We start from the raw sequence: 12,032 nt of genomic DNA, 5'->3' as shown, positions 1-12,032 counted from the left end.
CGGCCCTTTCATGCCCCAAGGATGGGGCAGAAAGGGCCTGTCCCAAAGCCACTGACCCCAGAGCACCCAGTTCAGCCCACGATGTGGGTGAGACCGCCCAGGATCTGCCTTCCGGAAGAAGTTGGTCAGTTAAGTAAGTGTCCGCTCTTCCCCTTGTATGTAATTTTTTTTTAATTGGATTAGTTCTAGACTTTTAGAAAAGTTGCAAAAATAGTGCAAACTTCCCATGTACATCTCACCTGGCTGCTCCTCAAGTTAACATCTTACATAACCATGGCCTGTTTGTCAGAAGTTAACATTGAAAAACACACGATTGGCTAAATGACAGACTTTATTCAGATTACACTGAATAAATCCCACTAACATCCTTTTTCTATTCCAGCCTCCAGTTTTCGTTTTTGTTTTTTTTAAATATTAGTATTGGAAAAATAAAGTGCCTGCAGGGAAAAGTGTTTCCCAAATTGTTGCTCTAAAGAGAGGCTTTTGTAGGACAGGGCACTTAGCAAAACCACAGAGTAAGAGAGCGAGCGAGCGAGACAGAGCGAGAGATGGTGGGATAAGGAAACAGGACCACTGGGGGAGGATTAGAACCTTTCAAAGTGACTGAAGTCAAATTGAAGTCAAATAGGAAACTTCTAGTATGTTTTAAAATATTTCACTGGAGGCTACAGAATATTTGTCTGAAATTTTCTGTTCAAGTTCAGCATTGGTCGCCTAACATCTTGGAGGGATCCTAGAATCCATAGGAATTCCCACTGCTGTTGGCAGTGAATGAAATTCCTGTTGAGCGTTTGAGCTTCTTCAAGCAGTTTGAAATGGAGCTGTGACCAAAAGAGAGCATGAAAATCAGAAAATGCCTGCAATGTGGTAGAAAGGAGATCATTCTTAATGCATCCTAGTACAGTGGAGAAGTTTTTTTCTTTAACATTCTTCCAATATGTTTATATTATTTAGTTTGCAACAACTCCTGGTCTCAGCAGGGGATCAGCAAAGACTGCAGTCCATTCTGTCATCAGTGGGGTCAAGATCTACTGTCCTCACTCTCATTCAGGAAGCGAAAGCACAATCAGAGGTGAGTGAAATAGAAAAAACGGGGAGAGTGCATCCCTGTGTGCGTAGGACTGAGTCCCTTTGCTGTTCACCTGAAACTACCACATTATTAATTGACGATACCTCAGTACAAAATAAAAAGTTTAGAGTTTGGGGATAAAAAAAAAAAAAAAAACTACAGAAAACACAAAGAGTCGGACACGACTGAGTGACTGAACTGAACTGAACAGAAAACACAGGAAGATTGGACTGCTGCCACCTCAGTGCTCAGGCATGTGCCACAAGCTTTAGAGGACCCGGGAGAGCCCTTCTCCCAAGTCCCATGTGGCAAGTTCAGCAGCTCATTCTGATCTGTCTCGATTGCTTGCAGCTTGCTTCAGAAGCTTGCTTGTGTTGAATTTTTCAGTGCCAGATTGGTGTTTTAATCCCCCAGGCGTGACTAGTTACCATCTTCCCCACCCACCCCCACACCTGGAGTTTGTCTGCAGCAAGTGCTTCCTACAGGACTAGGCATGTTGGAACGGTGGGGGAATGGCCACGAGTACCTCTGTCCACCTAAGTGGACATAACGGCCTGTCAAGGGAGCCACCTGCTGGGGAAACAAGAGTTAACAGCTGTGTAGCCCTACCCTGGGGCTTCCCTGTAGCTCAGATGGTAAAGAATTTGCCTGCAATGCAGGAGACCAGGGTTTGATCCCTGGGTCTGGAAGATCCTCTGGAGAAGGGAATGGCAACCTACTCCAGTATTCTTGCCCAGAGAATTCCATGGACAGAGAAGCCTGGTGGGCTACAGTCCATAGGGTCACAAAGAGTTGGACACAACTTAGTGACTAACACAGTCCCACCCTGGCCCCAATTACAAGACCTTCAAAGAAGCGGATTAGTCATTACAAGTCAAGTCTTTCAATAAATTGAATGTGACAGTAAACAATAACAAAAGAAACCATGGGTTCATATTTAGAATACTTCTCTGAAGCATGTTAATTTCTCAGAAGGATTCATTAAGATTTGAACCCAAATAAATGAATATTTTTTATCCAGAGGAAAAAAAGCAAATATGAACAATTTTTCTTGAGTGGTAATATGCCTGGTCACTGATACCACCTGAGAACACCATTCCAGAAATTCTGACATTACCCAGAAGGGTACCCAGATGTGACGTTGGCATCTAATATGGAGTGAACCAGAATGGAGAGGAGATGGGGAGGAATAGACATCAGTCCCTTTCAGCTTCTACTCCCTTTGGCTTCTCTGTCCCTGGTTTGGTCTGTGCAGTTAGCAAACATCTTGAGGCATACAGCATTTTTTACTTTCAGGAAGAGGGACTGTTCCATCCGCTCACTTCTTTCGTCGACTTATTACAAGTGATGAAAGCCTTACTCTTGGATTTTGCATCAAGGTGGCTCAGTGGGTTCATACTTTGCCAGGCTCTTTGCTCCAGACGTTTTACACTATTAGATAAGAGGGGAAAACCAAAAAGCCTCAACCAAGCTCACACACTTGAGAGGCACATTGTCAGGGACCACAAACACAGCAGAGACTCTGGTGTGGACAGCGTGCTGAACGCTACCCTGGGGTCATCTCCTGGCTTCCCTCACCTCCTCACCCTGGTTCCATATTCACCACCCACAGGTGTTGAAGATTATTCCGACTTTGATCAGAATGCAGCTTTCTTTTGCCTTTTTTTCTTATTGTCTTCAGTTAATTTTGAAGAGGAGCTTTGAGTAGAGATGTGCTTTCTCTGCCATCTTCAGAAGTTTACTACCTTGCTTTTTGTCCAGTGATATGATCTGCAGGAGTTGTGCTGACTTTCTGTGGCCTCTGGAGGGCGCTGTGAGAGATTTAGAGTCAGGAAACAGCTCTGGTCTTGACACTTCAACACGTGCAGATCTTGGAGAGCTCTTGAGGACGATCTAGCTTCGCTGATGCTGTGCTAACCTTTTCGGAGAGGCAACACTTAGCCTGGCAGTCGGTCTCTAACACACTTGTATCCACAAACAAACAACTAGAGCAAGAAAAAATTTGACTAAATTAAAATTTTGGTGATATATCTCAGAATGCAGGAGAGTCTCATTCTTTTTTTTTTTTTTTCCACTTTTCAATTTTATTTTTAAACTTTACAATATTGTATTAGTTTTGCCAAATATCGAAATGAATCCACCACAGGTATACATGTGTTCCCCATCCTGAACCCTCCTCCCTCCCCATACCATCCCTCTGGGTCGTCCCAGTGCACCAGCCCCAAGCATCCAGTATCGTGCATTGAACCTGGACTGGCGACTCGTTTCATACATGATATTATACATGTTTCAATGCATTCTCCCAAATCTTCCCACCCTCTCCCTCTCCCACAGAGTCCATAAGACTGATCTATACATCAGTGTCTCTTTTGCTGTCTCGTACACAGGGTTATTGTTACCATCTTTCTAAATTCCATATATATGCGTTAGTATGCTGTATTGGTGTTTTTCTTTCTGGCTTACTTCACTCTGTATAATAGGCTCCAGTTTCATCCATCTCATTAGAACTGATTTAAATGTATTCTTTTTAATGGCTGAGTAATACTCCATCGTGTATATGTACCACAGCTTTCTTATCCATTCATCTGCTGATGGACATCTAGGTTGCTTCCATGTCCTGGCTATTATAAACAGTGCTGTGATGAACATTGGGGTACACTTGTCTCTTTCCCTTCTGGTTTCCTCAGTGTGTATGCCCAGCAGTGGGATTGCTGGATCATAAGGCAGTTCTATTTCCAGTTTTTTAAGGAATCTCCACACTGTTCTCCATAGTGGCTGTACTAGTTTGCATTCCCACCAACAGTGTAAGAGGGTTCCCTTTTCTCCACACCCTCTCCAGCATTCTTAAATATTTTCTTTGCTCCAATAAGCTATTTAAATATCTGAGCAGTATTTCTAGTTCACCATCCCATTTCCCAGAAGCAGCACAGAGATCATTTCCCAGACCACATGTTCCTGTTTTGGTGAGAAAGCCTAATCATCACTTCTCTCTGGTGACCAGCGTCTAAGTGTATATATGCCTGAAACTTGCCCATGAAGTAAACATCCCAGCCCCCCAAAGTTCTGCTGGATATTCTAGTGTCAGCTTAGGTTTGAATGAACCTCTTTAGAGTGGTGTAAAAATGCTTGGGATTACTCTTTAGAACTCATACTAAACATTGTTTTTTTAAACATTGGTTTCTTTTCCCAGCAAAACAAAGAGGTGGTTTTCTCTTTCAACATTTTCACTTTCTCTGTTGCAGCCAGCCTGGTTATTATTAAATTCTTTTTCTGTTGCTGAGCTTGAGAACACCTTGAATTGATGGATTATAGATCAATTACTTCAAGGGAAACCTAGCAACACAGCTCTTTAAAATGATGCTGAATCATATCTAGCATGTGGGCAAAGAAAGTCGAAGGAACTCAAAATTCAGAATAATTAGCCCAGATAATTTTAAAATCTTTATTCCAAGGTACCTTTCAATTGATGCTTAAAACACAGGAACATCTTCTGTTATTTAAACCTAGGACTCAGTTACTAAGAATGTTCTAGTCCCAGTGAGTTGACAGTTTTATATGTACTTTCCATTTTTCAAAATACTTTGTGCTTTTTAACCACCAGTTCATTCACTGTACCTAAAATCCAATGAGCTGAACATGGTGGGCTGAGGGGTGTAAAACTTCGGCTTCAGTGTGCTCTTATCCTGTCTTGGCACCTATACTTCTGCTACTGACAACACGGGCTTTGCTCAATTGTAGACTGAGAAAACTGTAAAGAAATCCTTTCATGATTGAGTTATGTGCTATGATCAGATTTGGGAACACACCATCTGCTGCTGAGAATGGCTTCTCAGTGTCCCGTGTCCCTGCCCCCATCCTGGTTCATGAGACCTTCCCAGTGGTCCTAGAGCTGTAAGATGGACCCTTGAAACTGCATAAGCACCACCCAGGAGGAATGCGGGGTATTTGAGATGGGCCCTGGTCCCAACACTGTGTGGAAGCACCTAACCATCAGGGTGAGCAATGACGAGCTCCGCAGTACTGTGGGGGGATGTGTTCAAAACTTCCTTACTCTGGCACAGGAAATATATTGGTTTCTGTTTCTTTTCACCAGAACAAAGAAGATATTTGCTTCATAGTCTTGAATAAAAAAGAAGGCTCAGGTCTGGGATTCAGTGTGGCAGGAGGGACAGATGTGCAGCCAAAATCAATTGTGGTAAGTGACAGTGTCGGGATGCTGTCGGGTCAGTCCTGCAGCAGCCTGAGAACTTAATCAGCACAGAATTCATAGCAGTCGGTTCAAAGAATGCGGGGCGGGGCGGAGGGGGGTGTCCCGTCACCAAACCAAAGTGGGGAAAGTGGTACGGAACGTTTTCGTTGACAAACACAGGCGCTTCTGACACACAGCGAGTGACCTACGATGATGCTACACATACAGTTGTCCACATCCTCATTCACCTAAACCTTTCACTGGTTTAAGATGGACCTTAGAACTAATGGACCAAAGCTTGCATTTGCTTATAAATCAGTTCTTTCTCAAGATTACATTTTATATCACTCAAGAAGCCTCTGAAATCATTAGGGAGGTCAGCTTCCTTGGGCGAGACCCGGTTCTGTTCATCTTTTTTCTTATTGCCCCATGGAGCACCAGTATTCTTGCCTTGAGAATCCCATGGACAGAGGAGCCAGTCCATGGGGTCACAAAAGAGCTGGACATGACTAAAGTGATTGGGCATGCACATGGAGCACCAAGGCCCATTTTAGACGCTATCAAGAATAAGAGTGAAACTGTATTGAGGTGCTGCTGCTGCTATTATTAATCCTGTTTCTCACATGGAATGTTTTCGGTAAACCGAGTGTTGGTATCGCATGGAAAACTTGCCGTCACAAACTTATTTGGCTCTGCCCTCTCCTCGTCGCAGGTCCACAGGGTGTTTTCTCAGGGGGCGGCTTCTCAGGAAGGGACTGTGAGCCGAGGGGATTTCCTGCTGTCCCTCAACGGTGCCTCACTGGCTGGCTTAGCCCACGGGGACGTGCTGAAGGCTCTGCACCAGGCACAGCTGCACAAAGATGTCCTCATGGTCATCAAGAAAGGGAGTGATCAGCCCAGGCCCTCCAGCCGGCAGGAGCCTCCCACAGCCAACGGGAAGGGCTTGGTGTCCAGAAAGACCAGCCCCCTGGAGCCTGGAACAGGTAAGAAATCAGTTCAGCAACTGCAGTGGCCTGAGCTATTTGTGATGGTTTTGGCAAGAACAGCACTGATTCCTCTGAACAAGAAACTCTTCCTGTCCAGATGCCTCCGCAGTGTTGGGCGTGTTCGTAGCCTTCCCTCTGCTCCACTGTCTTGCTCTTATTCTTCTAGAAAACCGAAGCCCTTCCCAGTACCAGCAAATACCTTACTTATCAGATCATGTCATGCTTAACCTTTGCCCTTGTACTGTCTCAGCTGTTTTGTGTACTTTGTGTTTTTCTCTTTTGGGCCACATGGCTTGTGAGATCTTAGTTCTCTGACCAGGGATTGAACCCTGGCTCTGGGAGTGAAAGCGCTCAGTCTTAACCACTGGACCACCAGGGAATTCCTTGTTTGGTGTATTTTCAGTGGAATCCTGGAAACTTAAGCTGTCAAAGGAAACCACCGGGCACTCGGTCCTAATAGCTTTCAGAGTTTGTAAGACTCAGGAACTCAGATACAGAAGGCTGTCCTGAAATTTATAATCATTAAGTATTCCTATAGCAGCTTCAGGGCATCTGGCCTTGAACCAGCTTTAATAGAGTTACCAAACTACACGCACATTCAGGGCATAAATTTATTTCTTCGTATTCCTATTCTTCAAGATCCCCCTGCCCAGGGCTCTACCAGATCTGATATGCTTTACCCATGATAAGGTGATTATGCCTTATCAAGCACTGGCTGCAGCCCACTCAGGCTTGATGTTAGAGGTGCCTAGGAAGCTTTTTTAAATCCTGATGCCAGGAAATCCCCAGGCCAATTAAGTCCAACTCTGAGGGTGAGTGTGGGGTGAGGGATAGGGTCCCAGTATCTTTTTACAGTTCCCAGGTGATTCCAGTATGGGCTCGTTTTCCTGTTTAACTGAAAGTAAAATGACCTATTGAAAAACGGTGCCCCTCCCACTGTAAGGAAGTTTCTTTCAGACCATGTGGAGTGGCCTTCTTTAAACCACAGGAATGGCCGTTATATTCAAAGGTGGTGATGCTACCTTGGTCTCAACCCCAAGTGGACAGTTTAATCTGTTTGTGGTCCTTCCCCTGCCTCCCAAGCAATTAAGTGCCCTTTCCACTCAACTCAAGACATCCTTCACTGGTACAGTATAGAAGGGAAATAAAAGGCAAATTTACAATCTGTATTCAGACCCCCGAGATAGACCTCAGCCAGGCCTCTCCAAACTAGCACACAAAGTAGGCACAGGCTTGTTGCTATGGAGCAGGCATCACCACGGAAACGCTCTCCCCACAGTGGAGCCAGGAGATGGCAATGAAGACAGCTAGTGTGTGACACAGACAGACAACCAGAAGCAGGGGTACCCCTCACAGAAGGAGGACGGAAGCGCCACGTCTCACATGAGGCCTGGCATTTGGGTATCACAGGTTGTCAGAACCAGACTGTGATGTTCAGCTGCCAAGGCTGGCAGGAAATCGAATCTGATTCCCGAAGCGTGACTTCAGTCTACCCTGAGCTGTGCACTGACTGTAGGGATTTCTGCCTGGGCAACAGTGCCTTGTCTGTGCTTGCAGAAGGTGCTCAGGCAAGCAGAGGGGTGGGGACGGCAGGAGCACAGCTCCAGGTGTGGGGAGACCAACCTTAGCATTGGCGGACAGGACTCGAGAGTGCTCGGGGAACGGCCGGGCCTCAGGTCGCTGTCGTCGGCAGGGAGAAGCACGGCTGCGCACGAGGCTCTGTGTGTGGAAGTGCTGAAGACCTCGGCCGGGCTGGGCCTGAGCCTGGACGGAGGGAAGTCGTCCATGTCTGGAGATGGGCCCCTGCTCGTCAAAAGAGTGTACAAAGGTAATCTAGAAAACCCAGTCCTCGGCCCAGTGCCTGTTTTCTCTATGTGCATGTCAGTGCTTTCCATCTGGAAATCAAATTTGTTTTTAAAAATTTACCATGTTTTTAATGCTGACATCCAGGGTTTACTGCATCAGCTCTGTCGTGAGCATTTCACATGTTGCTCATCCACATGACAGTTATATAGCATGGGTACTGTTAGCATCCGGGTTTTACAAAAGAAGAAACTGAGCCACCTAGAAGTTACACAGACACCTAAGGTCACACCGATGTAAGTGGCCAAACCCAGCTTGAACCCAGGCTGTCTGCTCCAGTGTCTGTGCCCCCAGCCTCAAGGCTGTATCCCTGACTCCATGTTCCTGTCTTCGTGTTCTTACTTACCACTAGCTGTATGGATGTGAATACAGCAAGCTAAGTGATGTCATCAGAACTGCCAGTCAGGGGTACTTAACATTGGTCAAGGTCATATGCATTTAAAATCGCAAATGCTGGATTTCAAGAAAGTCATATGTGAGCCAGTAGATATCACTGAAATAGTTGGGAGACAGGAGGTGTCTTCATGAACTCAGTGTATTTTATCTCTTGGACAGTTCTCAAAATTCTCTCTCTAGGTCCCAGAGCTGAGCAGTTATATTATTAATATAATTATACTAATGATGTTTATATAAACCCACATATGCTATTTTATATGTAATATTTTACATTACAATACTGATTTCATATATACAATATATATTTATATTGATATTGTTAATATACTTATTCAGCTCAGGAATCTGAAGAGATTCTAGGGATTGCCCATGATCACAAAATGAATTATTATTCAAGTGCATGAAGAAATTTCATATTTACCAATGATTCTAACAATATCTACTGCTCCCATCTTCCTTTCTTGCAGTCTAGCACACGCCCAAACTGTAAATAGTGGTGGCCAGAAACAGGCTGTTTGCTCACGGTCCCTGGGGCAAGCAGAGGACAGGCACAGATCAGGAGCCGAGCCTCTGCCGTGTGGTGTCTAGACGCTCGGTACCAGGGCAAGGGGAAACACTGCACCTGTTAACTTGACAGCAGTGGGTCACAGAGAGCCAAGTTCAGGAAAACGTGAGTTTGACTCTCAACAGCACTCCTAAGCAAGAGCTCTAAACAAAAGGATACAGAGTACGTGAGGAAATTGTCAACAGACACGATAAACAGGAACGTCCATCAAAAAACTGGGGCAGAAAAATATTATCCATGAAAAAAGACAGGGTATTCAAAAGAAGCAGGCAGATACATTAAAATACACACAAAAACCCATTAGCAGAAAGAAAGTCTGAAAGTATTTAAGTATTCAAAGAAAGTATTTAATGAACAGAATTAAACATATACTAAATCCTTAAGGAGAGAATTTATAAAAATCAAGAAGAAACTTTAAAAACTGCAGCACAAGGAAATAAAGAGATAAAAATTACAAAAGGGTATTGAGCGATAAGGGAGAATGACGAATGCCAGATAAAGCAAAAGAAATATTTGGAGAAGTCATGACTGTTGAAAAACAACAGTATTCAGGCATAAGAAAACCTAAAAAAGCACACAGCAAATTTGCAGCTGGCTCACTACAATCAGACGGGCAGCACCAATGAAGAGGAAGACGATGGAATAACAAACGGACTGAGCCTAAAACAGCAAAATGGTGATGTTTAGGACACGCACAGTGAAGGGTGACCGTGATCAGTCACAGGACATGAAGCTTCTGCCAGCCAAGAAGCTCACCCCTCAATAAGGTGTTTTTGGCCTGTGAGCCAAAAGACCAGGGGCCAGATAAAGCAGCACCCGGGTGGAGACCGGGAAGCCAGGCCCAGAAATCCCATGGCATCTGCAGCATCGGAATGGAGAAGCAGCCCCGGGAGAGATGAGTGCCCTTGAGATCTCCTTCTTAGCAGAGCAAAGACGATGTCCCGGTATCTTCCTGGCCTCTGTCTAGCATCAGGCTAGAAATCCATGAACACTGTGTAAGTGGATAGAGAGAAAGGGAAAGATGCACCTGTTCCACAGATAAGCCTTGCCAGTGCTCTTGTGTACAAGCCTGCAGATTTATTCCTGGGAAAAGGCATTCAAGAATTTCTGAATATTATACTGCTCCCTCCTCTTGAATGTTTCTTTGTTCAGGCTTAGCACTCTACCCAAAGATTTTTTCTTACCTTTATTTTACTTAAAAATTTAATGGATACAGGTTTTCTGTTTATCTTGGTTTCCTGTGCCTTTCAGCCCAAACACTAAAATACAGCAATATTCAATTTCTTATATCAATCTAATACAAAAAAACTCTTTGAATAATAAATGAATTAAATATTGTATTTCCCAAAAGCTCTCTTGAAGGTCAGGGATTTTATTGATGAAAAAAAAATCAGTAATTACTTGTAACCTCTTGTGTGAAGCATCAGCCATCGAGGTAGAACATCATCACTACTACTGTCTGGGCTGCTTTACAAAAAAATTTTTTTGCTATGTTTGGGCTGCTTTTAAAATGTTTCTCTTTTCATCACTTTACCAAGAATATCAGTAACACAATAAGACAAGATTAGAGGTATGAAGACTGGAAATACAGGAATGTACTTTGTCATTATTGGCAAATTATATGTTCTTCCTTCCTCACTGGAAAAAAGCTAAGAGAATCAAATGTCAAGCCAATATAAACAGTTCAGCAAGATTGCAGAATTCACAATCAATATACAAAAAAAGCAACAGAATTTCCTGTATATCAACAATAACCATTGTTTTAAAATCCTAATAGGATTACATAAATATCATACAAAAAGTATATAATTTATATTACACACATATATATTATACACATACATAAAATGTTTAACTTCTAAATAGCAAAAAGTTTCATAAAAATCTAAGCAACTAGAAGATATTTGCAATGTATTTACATCAACAAAAGGCTAATTCCAGAATATATTAATAACTATAATTCAATAATAAATACAAAATATAGGGAAATCTGGGTAAATGAAATGAACAGAAAATAGACAAAAGTTAAAACCTAAATAGTCGACAAATAGAGGGAAGGATACTCAAACTAATATTAGTTATTGGGTGAAAATTATAACTACTAGGAATCATCTTTTTAAAATCAAGTTGGCCATAAATAAGAAATCTCATAATACGATATGTTGGCAAGATGTAGGGAAGGAGAACACTCATACTTTTCTTTCAAAAGTGTATCTAATGGTACCTCTCTCTGGGGAAGAATTTGGCAGTGCTTGCTAAACTGGAAACTATGAAACAGTTTAAATTTCTGTCTGTAGCAAAATGATGAGTAAAATACATTACATCCATAAAAACGAAAACTGTGCAGCAATTCAAGAAGCAAGTAGGATCTATATCCATTAACCGGGACCAGCTCAAAAACCATGCTGAACGAGAAAAACAGCTAGATATGCATTCAGTCCTGTAAGCTACCAATGCGCAGTAACAACTGAAAGCCGCCTGAAAGTGTGCTACACAAAAACTATGCAAGACGTTTTTGGGGAAAAAGCATAAAACTATTCTAAAAGATACTTTCTTAAAACCTCGATGAATAGACACACCCTGATCAAATTAGAATTCTCTTTGGCCTCAGGTCACAGAAAACCCAAAACAACAATGGTTTAAACAAGAAGGTTTACTTCTCTCTCGTGTATAAGAAGTCCAAAAGCTGGCACAACCTCTGGTGTGCACAGCACTGAGGGGTTCATCAAGGACTTCATCTGCTTCATCTCATTAGATTCTTGTAAAAACCTAGTGAGGGAACAAGATAGGTTAACATCATTTTGCAGATGAGAAAAATGAAATTTTAAGAAACCTTAACCTGCTTGAAGTCACAGACTTGAGACCAAACCAATGTGACTGCCTACAGCCCCTAACTCACAGCCTTCTGTTGGTTGGAATCCATATATCCTTAGAGTCAGATGAACACCCAGAAAATTTTTGGTT

General features: G+C 43.0%; 1 protein-coding gene across 1 annotated transcript in view; it reads left to right on the top strand.

Annotated features, from left to right (window-relative positions):
• PDZD2 (PDZ domain containing 2) overlaps positions 1 to 12,032 on the top strand; it is a 288,393-nt gene that overhangs the window by 272,505 nt on the left and 3,856 nt on the right. Inside the window, exons 21-25 of the mRNA XM_010853853.1 lie at positions 3 to 133; positions 955 to 1,072; positions 5,163 to 5,264; positions 5,971 to 6,241; positions 7,938 to 8,072. Coding sequence (XP_010852155.1) covers positions 3 to 133; positions 955 to 1,072; positions 5,163 to 5,264; positions 5,971 to 6,241; positions 7,938 to 8,072 — 757 coding nt within the window. The remainder of the gene's footprint in view (positions 1 to 2; positions 134 to 954; positions 1,073 to 5,162; positions 5,265 to 5,970; positions 6,242 to 7,937; positions 8,073 to 12,032) is intronic.

Source organism: Bison bison, unplaced genomic scaffold (genome assembly GCF_000754665.1).
Source record: "Bison bison bison isolate TAMUID 2011002044 unplaced genomic scaffold, Bison_UMD1.0 scf7180017864331, whole genome shotgun sequence".
Taxonomy (NCBI): Eukaryota; Metazoa; Chordata; class Mammalia; order Artiodactyla; family Bovidae; genus Bison; species Bison bison.
The sequence above is the reverse complement of the archived record's forward strand: the minus strand, read 5'-3'. Positions and strand labels throughout refer to the sequence as shown.